General features: G+C 45.7%; 1 protein-coding gene across 1 annotated transcript; it reads right to left on the bottom strand.

The window, feature by feature from the left end:
- Nucleotides 1-487: 487 nt before the first annotated feature.
- On the bottom strand, nt 488-14,022 carry CRABP1 (cellular retinoic acid binding protein 1). The gene is made up of 4 exons (XM_037395968.1): nt 13,811-14,022; nt 13,306-13,484; nt 10,495-10,608; nt 488-823 (listed from the first exon to the last, which is right to left on the bottom strand). Exons 1-4 carry the CDS (start codon nt 13,878-13,880, stop codon nt 773-775), a joined length of 414 nt encoding a protein of 137 aa, XP_037251865.1. The 5' UTR covers nt 13,881-14,022; the 3' UTR covers nt 488-772.
- Between the last annotated feature and the right edge of the window lie 2,507 nt (nt 14,023-16,529).

Below are 16,529 nucleotides of genomic sequence, written 5' to 3'. Positions count from 1 at the left end.
CAAGACAAGTGAAATCTGTCAGATTCTGCTGACTCTGCTGACCTGAGGTGCTTGGGTGTGATGACAGTAAGTATTAGTCATGATCGCAGTGTTATTTGTCCTGTAGATACAGCTGGGTTTTCTGCTTGGATAATGAGTGCCCCAGCAGGGACAGTCTGGGCATTCTTCAGGGATGCAGCAGGGAAGAGGGTAAAGATCTCGCCTGGTTCTACTGAATCACAGTCCCAGTAACCACAGGACACAGGAATTACTCCTCAACAACTCTGCCAAGGAGACAGGACAGCAAGAAGGAGAGAAGCAGAGTCCTGGCTCTGAGAGCGCCCTGTGCCAACCCTTGCCAGTCACTTGCCCTCCCACAGGAGGGTCCCTCGGCAGCACCACACCAGCTAACAGCAGCACGACACCGCTCTGACGTCCACAGCATACAAACTGTTTCAATCTAACCAAAGCACTGCTGGGTTTTCTGTTAAAAACACCCCAAAACGGCTGTGAGTTATGCCCAATAAGTTTAATAATTGACGAAACCATAGCAAGGGACAACTACAAAATACAAAGCAGACATGGAAAATGATGGCATAAAAGTAGGAAGGAACAGTGTCTGCGATGAAAAGTGAAATCAAAATACACAAGGGAGGATATGGGTTCAGATACAACACACACGGTCACATACAACACGGCATTGGCATTAGTAACAGCACACACAGATACTCATTATACTGGGGATTTTTCACAGTTCTCCACTTCATCCCAGATGACAAGTAAATTGATGGTTTTACTCTCTTACATAAATTCTTGTGCACACAACATCATCAGCACCAAAGGTCTGGAAAAGAAACAGAAATCAATCAGAAGAGATGGAATCAGCAAATATTTAAGATATTTTTTTGTTATTTTTGCTATAGCAGCTAGTTCTACAGCAGAAATACATTTTCTTATGCCTTTTGACAGCCAAGAGTAAAGAAAGGAGTCATTTTGGAAGAGGAGTGCAATGTAAGTGACCTTTTTTCCAAGGCAAGATGAATTTTGTTAGAATGATAAATGACACAGAAATTCCCTTTCTCTGTAGTTTCTTGGCATGCATTTAAAATAAACATGAGAAAAGAAAGAGAATTTGGAATGTACTGTTATATTTAGAAACAGTTGCAGCACTTTGAACTGGAAATGCTGAGGGTGGAATTCAGATGGCATGTTCAAAAGGTATTCTTTGGTATCCGCAGGTATAAATCACAGGAGTTCAAACGAAGCCAAAGGAGCAATGCTGAAGATCTGGAGAAGGTACACCCAGCCTGTAAACATAACGCTGCTGCAAGATGCTGACACACCTTGCTGGGATACCGAAACCTCCCGGGCTGTACGGTGGGCAGTGTCAATCGCAACCTTCTTTGAGGATACTGTGACCTTAAGCAGTGAATTCATTAACTTTGATAAGGGTTGGAAATGAGGACACATAACGCCGAAAAATGTGGTGGAGATCACTCCTTCCACATCACTTAAACCTCATTTCCTATACCAGGTTCCGTACCTCAGTGCACCTTCATTTTCCAGAGACTTCAGAGCTGGTGTTACATGATGTTACACCACCGACTGAAACAGTTTCAGATCTGCATCTGACAGCCCGTGTTTTTTAAATCACTGTCGTTCTGCACTTAAAGGTAACTCCACCAGAGCAGTACGGCAGTACAGAGCATCAGGACACGCATGCGGGACAGAATTGTGGCAGCGACCTGAGAAAGTGACCTAACCCCCAAGCACGTGTCTGTAGTGGCAGGTCTGGCAGGCTAAAATCTAAGCAAGCAATTAAACATGAAGGAAATAATGGCTGCAAGAGCAAGGAAATACTGACTGCGAAAAACCTCACGTTCAGCTACACTGACAGACAGTTCTGAGCTCACCACCACTGAGCTGCAAGGTGGGATGCTGGGCTGTAAGAACTGCCAAGGTCTCACTGAAAAATATAATCAAGACCTACCCCAGTGTGTCAGGAAAATTCAGCTGGACTTTATTTGTTTTAATGATTTCTACACCTGTTTTGGCCAACACCTCTTTGAAAGGACTTGGCTTTAAAACTGACTCTGGCTTATAATTTGTTCACTTTACCAAGGAGAAAAATTTGTTAGTATTCTGGAGGTACAGACTTTGGGTTTATGCATATAAAAAGCTTATCATATTGATCTTTATATAAATTTTTAGCTATACATGAAAATGTAATGTTAAAGGATGCAGATAGTTTCTTGCTCACAGCACCAGCTGTAAGTACCCTTACTACGGCTTCCTTTGGCATTTCCAAAATTATACACAAAGGTGAAATTATTTTGGCAGGAGCCTCGCCAGAGAAAGCAAGTCAGAGTCAAGGCCATCCAGGGCTTGAGGTTGTCTGTGGGGACTGGAAGGTCACTGCGACAGTGACTGGCTTCCTGTGGCATGTTCAGGCACTGCTAAGCATGGCGAAGTTTGGGTCCCCCACTGATATTTCAACACAAATCACCAATAGTAATGAACCCATCTTTGTACAGTTTCTTCAGGAGCTGACAGGGCCCCGGTCTGACACCTGGAGCTGCATCCCAGGACGTGAGCGGGTACCACACCACCAGCTCAACCAGAAAGGCTGCAGCAGCCCTTTGCTAAAGCTCTCGTAAGCTCCTAGAATGTTTAAGCGTCTTCTTTCGGGGAAAGTAAGAGACAAACTCCTTCCCCCAAACCTTGCTATACACAAGGATTGTCATCCTCTGCAACACGCCAGTCTCACAGTCTGAAAAACCACTATAATTTAACACAATCTTTCAATCTAGATCATAACAAGATAAAAGGAATGCAAAGCCCAATTGCAATTACTCTGGAGTACCATGCAGCCGCTGGGCACTTCTCAAAGAGCCAGGCATCCTTTCCTTGAAGGCCCAGCTTAGGTTCTGTGGCTTCTGACCTGTTTCAAGAATAAGCTGCATTTTTTAGCACTTAGATTTTATACCTTACACCCATTCAGATGATTAGCAACCTAATTCCATACTGAAGCACATAAATAAATGGCTTTGATTGTCATGGTTATGCATGTGGTTTAAGGGTAGACTAAGGTAAAAGGCATTTCTTTATCTTATTGTAACTTACTACTGTTGATAAAATTCCATTAAATGTTGCTAAACAAAGCAAAAAGGAACATGTTCAGACTTGCTGTCTTCCTTTCCTCGTGGTTTCTCACAGAAACATCTACTATGTACAGCTGGGCCCAAGCTCAGGGGAAGATCCACATCAAAAGGTGGTTACTCCTCTGCCCTTCACACTCAAATCCTTGTATTCAGGGGTAGGATAAAGCAGTTTGGTCTGTGGTTCCAATTCTAGTGACAGTTCCTATCAGAACAAACGGACTTTAAAGATTTCCGTGACCCAAAGGAGAAGAACTTCCTAATAAAAAGAAAGAGAGCAAGCAATCCTGGCTATTTGGTGGTGAAGTTTCACCAAAGCAACTAAAAAAAAAGTGCAACGCTACCAAACTGCAATTCAAATCTGATGAGAAGATGCAGGATTTTCATTAGCTTGCAAAGGTCCCACTTCTCTTACAAAACGCTGCAATGCAAGGCTTCTGTCTAAATCTAAACCAGGATTTTAAATGTGCAATGGCTGCAAATGACAGAATTGTTTTCTTCACTTAGCTTGTCATAATCTATAGTTGAGTCCAAAAGCACATTGCAAACAAAGCCCCGCACAGTGGGTAATCCAACAATTGACCTCTAACATGTTCACTCTGAATCTGATGGCCACTGGCATCATTAGAGATTGAAAGAGAATTACAGGGCAGTAATATATTACTGTATGAGTAAATCTGCTTTTTGAAGGCCTTCTTTATAAACATTTGCCAAGAAGCCTTTGTGATAAATGGAGCACACAGTATAATTAGGAAGACTGTCATTGAAACAATCACCTGGGAAAGACCACTTCTGCCAGTGTATGCAAAAATCCCGTTAACCTGCTTGTGACTGACCAGCCTGCAGAGGCAACTTACAAAGGGAAGACAGAACACATCGGCAAACAAATGGAGAAGAGAGGAGATTACTTAAATGAATCCTCAGGGAAGGCTTTGTCCACATGCATACTTCCATGTTATCCAGAATAAAGATATAAATCTTTCCAGTAAAGGCATACTGCGTATTTCTGTTCTACTCCTGACTCCTGTGATGTTCCATGAAAGAGGTTGATCATTACGGTCAGAGAAGGTGCAGCCCTGACCTTCACACTTGGACGTTAATAGCAAATCACCCAAAATACAACCTCCCTTTCTGCAGGATGTGAATCACAGGACCATGCAAAATCAGGTCATTTACCAAGGTAGTTAAACATTGGCACTTGTGTTTGCATACTGCTATATTACAGAGTTTCCTCCGAGCCATGCAATGCGTGAATGACAGAGGTAAGAACGTGAGACAAAGGTAGTCTTGAAAGCCAGTACACAGCAAACATCTGAGCTACAACTGATACTGTAAAAGGCTATATACATAAATATAAAAATATATATATATAAAGATGCAAATGGCTTTGGCTTCTTGGAGCACTAGTCTTAAGAAGAGCAGCTGAGGAAACCGGGGGTTTTTAGCCTGGAGAGGAGGAGACTCTGGGGGGACCTTATCACTCTCTACAACTGCCTGAGAAGGGGTTGCAGGCGGTGGGGGTTGGTCTCTTCTCCCAGATAAGAAGTGACAGGACAAGAGGAAATGGCCTCACGCTACACCAGGGGAGGGATAGGTTGGATATTAGGAAAAATTTCTTCACTGAAAGGGCGGCCAAGCATCGGAACAGGCTGCCCAGGGAGGTGGTGGGATCACCATCCTTGGGGGTGTTTAAAAACGCTTAGGGACATGGGTCAGTGAAAGGCTTGGGAGTCTTGGGTTAATGGTTGGACTTGATGATCGTAAAGGTCTTTCCCAACCTAAATGATTCTATGAATCTTTCTCTGCTTGTATGTTTGGGATGTGACCCAGACTAGGCTGTACTAGTGAGCAGAGACTGCAGATACCTAAGCCCCCTTGTAACTCTGCTCATGGCAAATAGTAAATTAAAGCATTAGGTCCATGCAACACATACGTATGTGTTATTATTATAAGCTTCTGAACTTTTATCAAGACTGCTTTAATGAGGTCAGCAGCAAAAAAACCCACTGACCTCAGTAAGAGTAGACCCTCCTTTTGATAACTGATTTTACTTAAGATCACTCTCCAAAAGCTATAGAAAAGTTAAACACTTAGGTAGCCTAACCTTGCTTGATACCAGGCTTAGGCACATCACAAATCTCAGCATTCGGCTGCAAAGTATCCTGTCAAATCTGCACTGACCCGTCTTACCTACTATGTTTAATTTTAGAAGCCAGCAATATTATTTAAAAAATGTTCACTCGCTCATCTAGGCTCCACAGCTCACCAGTTTTAATCAACTATGGCATAATTTTTCTGGGGAGGGAATGTAGAATAGAAACCATGCTTGAAACCCCCCTAATGTTCTGATCTTTGACCCTTGCTATAATTGATTCTGAGAACCCCTGTGTGATACGTGAACTGTGTAAAATGCGGTTTGAGGCTGTTTTTAAAGCCCCTCTTCAGTAATCACCCACTTCAAAATGTTTCTGTGTTACAGATTAAACTAAAATATATAGAGGCATGAGCAGCCATGAAAGCAGTAATGCAGATAAAGTCTGAATATAAATGTTTCTCATTTGAATAGCTAACATTTGGAAGAAGCATCCTTTAACTTTGTAAAGAGCCAACCTTTTGTTCTTCTGACTTACACAAGTGATTGATAGCTCATTAATGTCCCTGACAAAAACACACAGCCACAGCAAAAAGATAGAGTATAAAAGAAAAGAGAAAGAGTGTTAGAATAGACTTTATCCCAGATCTTAATTTTTAGACAAGGAAATAAATATTTTTATGTTATATTCTGATCTTAATTGCTCAAGTGCTAATCCAAGTATAATTTATGAATGTGGAGTTGTAAATACAGATACTCTGATTCTCTGTGGTTACAGTCTTAAAGTACAATGTAATACAATCTAAAGATACAACCAAGACAAACAAATGTGGACTTTGATGGGGAACTGTCATTTTCACCCTCCCTTGCTCGCATATTCCCTGTAAAATTTTTTATCTGTATTGTTCAGCACTTCTAAAATGCAGCACTGAAATCCCAGCAAGTGCTTCTGATGGGATTAATATAAACAGCACGGATGGAAGTAGTTGCAATGTTCTAACGCGTTCACAGCACCTTTTTTTATAAAGCAGAGCTTGATCCTTCTTCCTTTATGCAGCTGAAAGGACTTTTTCTAACAAGACTTTAAACCTACCTCTGCCATTGTATGAGCCAAATATTACTCATGCTACTGATAAGGGTAATCTCATTCTCCATGCTGCAAGGAGCCAAGGAGAATTAAAGGCAAACTTAACTGGTACCTGAAGGTAAAGGAAACCGTTGCTAACTAGTTTACTCCCAGCATCTGTGTACCAGAGGATGTGATGTGACATGGAAGACCACATATTGCTCCAAGGGAATATCTTTGAAGAACATAAGGAATACTTCTGCCAGGATGCAAGAAAGATTGATAATTACACAGTAATATGGTTTCTATTTTAGCTCTGTGGTAGTCATGACAATTCAACACTGATTTTTAAAATTATTATTATATGTGATAATAAATGCATTTATTTAATGTGCTGTGTTGGGGAGAAAAATACATCCTTCCACTAGGAAAATGTCATAATCAAATGGACCCCTTAAGCGACGTAGCATATTAGATTAAAATGATGTGGCAAAGCTCCAACATTTATGCAGCCAGTATTAGGAGAGTAAAACTCATTCCTTACCCCCTGCCTGTTGCCCCAAGCCTTTTTTCTATTCATGCCTCAGTCTAACACAGTTTAGATTCCTTCTTGCAAGTTTTTCTGAACAGGGTATGAGTTTTCCTGATTTCTTCTGCAAATGCATGTAATAGCTGAGCAGGAGACTCAAGGCATCTTGGAAGATTTCTTTGGATAGAGAAACAGGCGCAGAGACTGTGAGAATTAAGTACCAGCCTTACAGAGTTCCTAAACTGCTACGTCGCAGGCTCTGCCCCATAAAGACAGCTTCCCAGCTGCAGACATCTAGGACTTCACAAGAATGTGGTTTCCTTCTCCTTATTTAAGGTGCTCTGCCAGAATGGAAATGAGGAGGGCTTACCGGAGCACATCAGAAAGAGCAAAGGAACACAAAGTATTTCTCAGGTAGGGAGGGAGGTTTGAGAAGTGTGAAGATGGGAACTGCTGAATGTTTGAAGTGGTATGGGCAGCAAGACTGAATGAGAATGAATCTCAGGCCCTAGAGAACCCTAAAAAAGCTGGGGGAATGGAAGAAGAAAGAAAGAAGACAAAGAAAGATCCCTTCTTACTGTGATCCTAGGTTTGAAGAAGTAAGATGTAAGCAGGGGTTTGCAGACTCAGATCCAAGGAAAATTTCCAAGCATAAGATAAAATATTTTACAATAATCTAAGATGAATATTGTATTTATTAATAGATTACTTTATCTTAAATTGAATCTTTCTTCACTGGTGGGATGAAAACCCCACACGCAATCGATGATGGGATCAAATAGGATCACAGGGTCTCCTTACAAAGAGCTGCTATCCTTACTGTGCTCCCCGTTACAGCTGAGGAGCACACCTCAGCCAGTCCCTCCAGGTAGTTTAGCTTCTAAACCCAAATAATAGTCTGGATGGAATATTCTAGCATTCTAAAATTAGGGGCCACAGACAAGAAAATGTCACTTCCCTTACCCTCTTCTGCCTTCCTCCAAACAGCAGAACCCTTTGCTGCCTCCCAGAAGAGTTAGCTTTGGCCATCTCAATTTCTCTGAAGGACCAGACCCCTCACACTCACCACTGTTACTCCTAGAAACGCGTCATTGCTGAGCATCAGGGTGTCAGAAGATTCTGAACACCTTGACCCATGTATTTAAAAGATTTAGTACATTCAGTCCCTTCAAGTGTCACGAGGGGCTTGAAAATCTTTGTCCTGAGGACCAAGTCATGTCCTACCGTTTAATAAAGCAAAAGAGGCCACTACACTCCAGAAGGAGGCAGGAGAACGGAACTGCACATCGTATTAAATAGTGACGGGCAGAGACAATGCTCTGGACCATGTAGAAGCAAACACTACTGTTTTCATCATGGCCACGGTAAAATGGTACATTTTAGTTTACCGACGAACACAGTCCCAGCTTGGAGGAGAGGGGAAGGGGATCAGTTGGGGGAATCCGAAACCAGGAAGATTACTTGGGATCGTGATCAGCTGAGCATGAGTTCCCAGAGTCTTTGGATATAAAGCAGAATAATTTCAGGTAAGAGTAGGGAGATGAAGTCACCACTACGTCAGGTGCTAGTGCGGTTGCTAGCAACACAGTTACGTGTGGTTCCGATGTTCATAGTTTACAAAGGATACTGATAAATTGGAGCTTATGGAAGCACTGGAAGAACAATTCCAGGAAAGCTTGCTTTATACTGAAGGGCTCAAGGTCTCCCAGTGGTTTAGCTTAACAACAAGAAGGTTCTTCCTTCCAAGAGGCAGCTTGATCAGTGCTGTTAAGACAAGTATTTGCAGTAACTTCAGGCATATTATTTAGGTTCTTTTATACGCAATATGTAATCATGGAAGTTGAATCCAGACATGTACAGATTAGAAATAACGTGTACTTTTAATGGAAAGGAAATCAACCAGCAAAACAACTTATCAAAAGTTGTGATTGAGTTCCTACAAATGGAAATATTTTAATAAGAAGGAAGTTTTTCTAATTTATACCCTAGTTTGAAAAATAATTAATTCAGATAATCTCAACAGACTGCATTATACAAGAAAAAAGGTTAGATAGCTTTATAATCTTTGAACCACTCTGGTTTCTTAACCAACTTCATTCTCCTTCCCCAGCAGGGCAAGTTCACATTGTTGATTGCAGGAGGCAATTGTATTATGACTGGCTTTCCTGCTTTCCCTGGAGCAGTTCTCTTCATTTAACAGCTGCCTCATTAGTTTGTTGCTTAAATAATAAGCTACAGAAATGGATTGTTAGAAAGCTGGAACAATTATCATTGTGAATGTATTTTGTCCACTGCATTATACATAAAGATGTGAAGCAGAGATCAAAGTACTTTGCCTCCCAGAGTTTTTTGATAATATAAGGAATTCCAGTGGTTGAGTCAAAAGAAATTATCCAGAATTGGAGTATTCATTCAATAGAAGTCAGTGTGATTTCACTAACAGCATACACCTCCTCATAAGGGGTGGGTGAACTGTTCCAAGATGTCTGGAATAATATTAACACTTTAAAAGCCTTTTGTTTACACTTGGTTAGGTTTGGGTCCTGTTTTTGTTTCAGATGCAATCTTAAAAACAGAGTTTCAACTGCTTTACAGAAACACCGGGGAGGGTGTTTGTTTTTTAAAGTGCAGAGGTTTAGTTCATGTGAGAGTCTGAAATAAAATCTCCCTGCTTTGATGTTTTCTTACCCGTCACTCCAGCAGCCTGTCTTCCATGTCCAAACTGATGAGGTGTAACAGTCAAATCAACTATTTATCCGGAATTCGCCAGTAAGAACATGTACAATAAAATGATTCTGAACTCAAGCTGAACTGTGCGACTTGTAACCCGGAGAAAGTGTGTCTCTATCCAGTTTTGAATATCGTTTCATTAATGTAGAGTGACTACTGAGGAAAGATTCAGTGAAGAGAACTCAGCTGTAACAGACTGAGTTCAATATAACTCGCCAACCCCCCACGATTCGCAGCACACATGGCAAGGCAGTTGCAGAGGTGCTGCCCAGCGCGCCTGCTGCGACCCTGCTGCCATAGGAGGGTCACGCCGGACTGGGGGTGTTGGCTGACTGCACATGTGAAAACCGGCGTATTGCGGAGAAACTCAAGGCAATTCTGAACTGGTTCAGATCTGATCGAGGAATTGGGGAAGGTGGCAGAGATGGGGAAGGAATTACATGTTCATGAACAGAATGAGATTAGAGTATGCTAACAACATGCCACATCTTTCCTGCTATACAGCGTGTGATTGTGGATAAGAAGCAACTTATTATGCACATGACTAAAAGAGAAGGTTCTCCAGAAATAAGGTCAAAATGCCTTGATCTCACTTTCACCAGAGAAGATCTGCAATAAATCACACGAATTCTTCGGTGGTGGTATGAATTTACAGAGCAGAAGTGGCCCACTTGTGATTATTCTACCAGTAGGAGTACAGCAAAAGTTATAGCAATAAAATGTGACAGCTGGCATAGATCTTCATTTGTTCTTAAAAAAACAACCCCACAACAACAAACATTTTAAAAGAAAGGAAAAAAAGTGATGTATGAATTGTACTGCAGAGGATTATGAAAATGGTAGTTTTCCAGATGGATTTCAGTAAGGAAAAATAGTAAGTCATGCTACATGGTAAAACTGTTAATATGGTGCATGTATTGGGTGGGTTCAAGTTTCTTACCAAAATCAGCTCATCATTAGCTAGCTCTCGAGTCCAGTATGTTTTGGGGCCATCTCCCTCAATAAGAGTTTGTTTGCAATAGATCTTGTTTTCATTCTCCCAAGTGGCCAAACTCTGCAGGCAAGAAAACCATTAGGAATAACATTAATTATATTCCCCAGCAGCATGAAGCAGAGACAACAATGAGCAGCAGTGAGAATAATTGCTGCAGCAAAGGAGCAACACACAGATAAAGGCAAAAAGAAAAAGGTATCAGTGGAAAGTGGTGAAATCAAAATTAAGGTGTTGAGGGGCCATTTTGGAAACAGGCATATATTAATCAAAAAGTAATTGTAAATGTGTCTTTTCAGTGTAAATCCACATCTGTTGCCAAATTAAAAAGCCACCCAGTTTTCATAAAATGCTTGATGCTGAAAAGTGTAATTTAGAACCACGTGATAATGCAGTGTCTACATTCCCAAGCATCTTTGCACACATGTGGTTTGATCTGACATGTTATTTATCACTACAGAATCCCCTTAGTGTAAAAGCATAAAGAACCTTAAGTATCGTGTCGTCATCATAAATAACACAGTACTTGTCACTTATAACCTTTCATGCTATATGGCACTGTGCCATGTTAACTGTATGTTAAACACTTACTGTGCTAACAAACTAGAATAAATCACAACTAAATTAAAGAAACTTTGTTACAATCCTAGTGTTTGCAGTATTACTTTTTTTACGGTTGTGAGCCTGGAGATTGAAATACCCTTAGGCATTTTTCAAAGCATTTCAATAATGACTACGAAACCACTGAAAAAGAAAAAGAAGAAAAACATAGGATTTTGTTTAGCTTTCACAAACAAGCAAGCCCTGACTCTGCTGCTTTTCATTCTAGCACTGAACTATTATTCTACAGTGCAATGGAACAGCTGTGCAGAAGGATGCCCTGTAATGAATGTGCAAGTAATGTTAGTTTGTGAACATATACATATACACATACATGTGTGTGCATATGTATGCATAAGTTCAAGTTAACAATTCCCAGACTTTTGAAGGAAAAAAGCCTTTACTTTGATTTAAAATTAGCTGTTTAAGTATTTTTTTCAAAACAATAGGTTTTTTAAGCCAACAACCCTTCACAAACAGCAGTTATAGAAGCTATGCCTTGCAGTATGACTACATAGGACTCCCTCTTTGTCTGTATGAACAATGGATCAAGTTAGTTGGCAGAACAAAACCCTCCACCCCGTAAAGTGTATCAAAATCTATCACCAGTCAGCAATTTTGCCAGATATTGTGAATTACATCCTGAAGTATTATTTTATTATCTGTCAGTTTCTGCTCTGTGGCCACATTTTGGTTATATACACACAGCAGTACGACTTACTCCTGAGAGTGGACTATAAATAATTTCACAACACATGGAAAAAATTTACTACTTCACAAAACACATTTCTTTCAGATTTTTCCAACTTTCATAGCTTACAGCCATAATTATTGTTTTTCCATCTGCAGTGATAAATCCTGCTCTAGAAAGCAGGTCACATTTATTGTATATGCATTATGCATGAAGACACTAAAACACTACTTTTGCCGAACAAGATAAATTAGCAAAGCCGGCAACATTTCCTGAACAAACTGTTAAATATATGGTAACTCGTCCTAGAGATCAAGTGGATGTCCTACATGGTCCCTGATGCCCAGAATCTGCCTCCCTTTTGCATAAATTTAAATTTACAGCAGTTGCGCTGGAGACAGTAAGTTCGGAATTTTAAGTGGCGCAAAGGGTTTCAGGAGCCAGCCCACGATCTAGCAGAGATCGTATTTGGGAAAGTCGAATGTTTCACCAATCACAGGGTACTTCTAAAACTGTATTCTTATTTGGGACTACATTCTGAAAGTCTTTATTCATACTTCTTTTAGAAGTGTTTCCTATACTTCCCTGACAATGTGAGAGTGCCCGAGGACAGGATAACTAACCCACCCACGCCTTCGATACCTTTTTTGCGAAGGACAGCCACGGTCACCGCCCAGCCCTCCGACGGCCGGACCCCACAGCGGGGCCGCCCCGCAGCCCCCGAGCGGTCACGCCGGGGGGACGCAGGGGCGCGCTGGGCTCAAGCCCCCACGCTCGGGGAGCGCCGCCGGGGCACTGCTGCTGCGGGGGTGGGTGGGGGGTGGGGGTGTGTGTCATCATGGCTGCTGCAACACCGGCTGCAGGGCTGCCTCTCGCTGCTAAACACTCACCTGACAGCAAACCGGAGGCACGCACCTGTGCGGGAACGGGTGAGGACTGCAGCCCCGGTACCGCCGGTCCGCGGTCCCGCTTGCGAACTCGGCTGGTTCAGTTCAGGACAAAAGTTATGTCAGGTCTGTGCACCAGATTCTGACTCTTGAGGTCTCTCTTGCTCCACCGTTCCCCGCGTACCCGTCAGGGACCGGCTGGGCAGAGCTCGGGCCGCACGGAGGGCTGCGGGGGAGCGGGGAGCAGAACGCGCCGCTCACCCCGCCGGCCCGGAGCTGCCGAGCAGGGACCGCCGCTCTCCGGGTACCGGCCCGCTCCGCTCCGCGCCCGCGGCTCTGCCCCGCAACGGGGACCCGGGCACCGGCCCGCTCCGCGCCCGCGGCTCTGCCGCGCACGGGGGAGAACGGCGCTGCCAGCCGAGGGACGAGGCGCGGGGAGCACCCAGAGCCCCCCGAGCGCTGCTGGGGGAAGGGGGTGGGGGGCTGCGGTGCCGCGCCCTGGGGACGCCGCCAGCAGGTGCGTTTGTCCCACCTGAAAAACACCCGCCCGCCCAACATCCCCCCGTCCCGCTCTCCTCCTACCCTGCACTTTCGCCCGTCCACCGTCTCCTCCTCGAAGCTCTCCCCGATCTTGAAGTTGATCTCGGTGGTGCGGACGGTGGTGGAGGTCTTGATGTAGAACTGGTCCCCGTCCTGGCGGATCTCCACGTGCGGCTTGGAGGCGGCCGCCACCGCCACCTTCCTCAGCATGGCGTTGACACCTGGGGGAGCCGGGGGAAGCGGAGCTGCAGGAGCCGTGCCCGGCCCAGCCCCGGCGCCGCCCGCAGCGACAGCGCGGCCCCAGGGCTCGGCGCGCAGCCCGGCCCCGCAGCCCGCCCGCCCCGGACGGCAGCGCGGCCCCGCGGGTCCCGGAGGCGCCCCCGCACAGCGCGGCAGGAGCCGCCGGCCCGGCGCAGCCCCCGAACCGGGCAGATGAGGCTCGGTCTGGCCCCGCCGCGCCCCCGGCTCCCCGCCGGCACCGGGCACCGGAGCGCGGCCCCGGCCGCAGCCCGCCGTCCGCCCCGCTGCCGGGCTCCCCCTGCCTCACCCAGCGCCTTGAGGAGCTCGTCGAAATTCTCGCTGCTCCTCATCTTCCAGGTGCCGGCGAAGTTGGGCATGGCGGGGCGGCGGCGGGGACGCGGCGCTGCTGCTCGCTCGGCGGCTCGGGCACCGTGTGAGCGGGGCGGGCCGCGGCGGCGGCTGCAGCGCGGGTCACACCCCCCGCCCCCCACCCCTTCCCCCGGGGCCGGCGCCGCCAGCCGGCCGCCCCCTCCCCGCCGCCGCCCCGCCGGCCGCCCCCGGCCCCATCCATCACGCCCTGCCCTCCCGCCGTGCCGCCTGCCAGCTGCCTGCGGGCTGCCCCGCACGGGGGCCCGGCTGTCGCTTGTCCCGCAGCCGCGGTGCGCCCCGAGGGCTCGATGAAAGGCCGCAGAAGCGGGCAGGGAAGGGGCGGCGATCCCACGGGCCATCCCAGTGGGCGCAGCCCGCCCGGGCGCCGGGCTGGACCCCTCACGGGAGCACCGGGCACCCCCGCCCCGAGCCGGGCCCAGCGCTGCCACCGGGGGACCGCCGGCCGCGGCGGTGCCGGGGCGCGGGCCCTGCCCGGGGTGGCGGGGTGCAGCCCCCACGCCTGCCCCTGGCGAGGGGCGAGGGCCGAAGCCATGGCACCCCCGCGGTCTGACCGCGCTGTGCCCCCCCCGGCAGCCGGCGGGCAGGGCTGCAGGACCGGCCCGTACTCCGGTGGCACCGGGAGGAGCAGTGCCCTCCGCGGTCACCAGCCTTTCTGGAGCAACACATCGAGCTGTCTCACGCTTCTCAAAATTAACACCAGTGTGCTAAAGATCAGAGTGCCGCGCTGTGCCTCCCGCGCTTCCCACGACCGTTTCCATCATCTTTGCATTGAATCCCTGTGTCAGGTCAAAGATTCTAAATTAAGATTCCTTATTGCTGCTGATTTATCCACACAATTAAGGGGAACAGAATCTGATGGGTTACGGCATGTGGTGTTTTTCTGCTGTTGTGCATAAGGAAATACTCAAAACATTCAGGGGTCTGTGACTTCCCACTCAGAACAGAGCCAGATGTATTTTAATTGTAGGAAAACCTTTGCTGAGCCAGCTTCATGGTACATTCACAACCGTTCTTCACTTCTTAGGCTCACTCTGTAAAACCAGCAAGTCAGTTACTTCAGGTATGTATAAAATGCATTCACTCCTGGAAAATGTATAGCTCTGGGAGTTAATTTAGCCATGTGTTAGGCAGGATTCTCCAGTTCCTACATGCTGAAATTTGCTCTCATTTCTTATCCCAGGAAGTGTTTTACCTGAGTAAGAACCACAGAACAGAACCGAATATTTGGCTGTTAATAGTCACTCTTTTTCTACTGATTCTTTTTCCCCTGTCTTTTCAGAAGGACACCCTGGAGACCTGGCATAGCTCTTTAACTGAAATATTTTGATGGAAAATGTGGGTTTTTTTCCCAGGAAATGAAAATTTCAGTGAGGGATATCTGTTTTTAATAACAGGGTTTCTCTAAAAAAAACCCAAACCAAGGAACCAGAGCACAAAGCATTTTCCAGTTTTTACTAAATGACAAAATAATTGGTCCCCATCTGAAATACTTTGTTTAAAGATTTCCAATAGCCTCAAAAAAACTCTAAAACAAACAAACAAACAAACAAACAAAACACTTGGGGAAAAAAAACGCAGAGACACAAATCGCTTCCCTATTGCAGGTAGGGTCAAGCCTTACAAAGAGAAGGCTGCAGGCCCAAGAAACCCCTACCAGGTCTGTGTATTGCTATGAAACTGAAGAAAAACGCTGCTCAGTCCCTCAGTTTCAACTTCCTATTTGCGCAGCTGATGGCACACTACATGACCCAGGCCTGCTTCCAGAATCTTGCAGAACATGTGCAGCGAGCCTCGTGGAAGTGATACGGCGCACGCTTTGCAGGACAAAGTCTTTAGCTACCTCTGAGAATAAGTTTGTGCAGCATAAAAGAGATAGGAACCACCGATCTCTGCCTGAGAAAATAAATTGGCCCAGAAGATTTTAAGGGGGAACAATTTATTCTTTAAAGGACCATTTAAGTTCCACAACTCTTCTTTCCTTTGCTGCACCACCAATACGAACAAGAACTATTCCAGCACATGTTGGCTGTGAGAGTGTTGCTAAGATGCAGGACTTGTTTTCTGGGTGCTGGACTATGGCCATTGACCAATTTTATCAAGACCAGGAGAGAGCCCTCAGAACACCCTTCATCTAGAAAGTGCATCAAGCTAGAAGGAGCAAGGGCCTTTGGGCAATAAAGGGTCTCTTCTGCAGGGGCAGTATGTTGAGCTATTCATCCTGATTCCATAGACATCAGTTACATTTTTATTTACATGATAATCTTGTCTAATGACCATGAGGTACCGATCCACCTCTACTGTACAGTTTGTGAACCCCCAGATACGCTCAGGGGTGTCTGCCTGGCCCTGGCGGTGTGTACTCATCCACACCTTACTCACACGCTGAGGCATTCCCTTCATCCATGGCATACTGTGGCCTCACCAACCGGTTACGATCAGACCCCGAAGTTCAACCACAGAAGGAATTGTCTCTCCGAGCCTGTGTGGCCCCTGCTGCCAGCACCGGCTGGAGACAGGCACGTGCGTTTCCAGAGCCAGGACCTTCCCTGTCACCAGGGGTTCTTCATGCAGACACAGCAGCTGAGCTGATCACCAACAGCTCTTCCTCCCTTGCCCATTGAGTTACATTTTTCTTT

The sequence above is a fragment of the Falco rusticolus genome, chromosome 7, assembly GCF_015220075.1.
Source record: "Falco rusticolus isolate bFalRus1 chromosome 7, bFalRus1.pri, whole genome shotgun sequence".
NCBI classification, from domain to species: Eukaryota; Metazoa; Chordata; class Aves; order Falconiformes; family Falconidae; genus Falco; species Falco rusticolus.
Note: the sequence above shows the minus strand (reverse complement) of the source record. Positions and strands in the feature narration are given on the sequence as shown.

What these genes read in the sequence shown, in the direction of transcription:
- CRABP1 (XM_037395968.1), bottom strand. Translation starts at nt 13,880, where the DNA reads ATGCCCAACTTCGCCGGCACCTGGAAGATGAGGAGCAGCGAGAATTTC. An exon ending in CGAGCTCCTCAAGGCGCTGG is followed by an intron (nt 13,485 to 13,810) that starts GTGAGGCAGGGG and finishes CGGCTCCCCCAG; the next exon opens with GTGTCAACGCCATGCTGAGG. An exon ending in CTAATGATGAGCTGATTTTG is followed by an intron (nt 824 to 10,494) that starts GTAAGAAACTTG and finishes TTTCTTTTCCAG; the next exon opens with ACCTTTGGTGCTGATGATGT.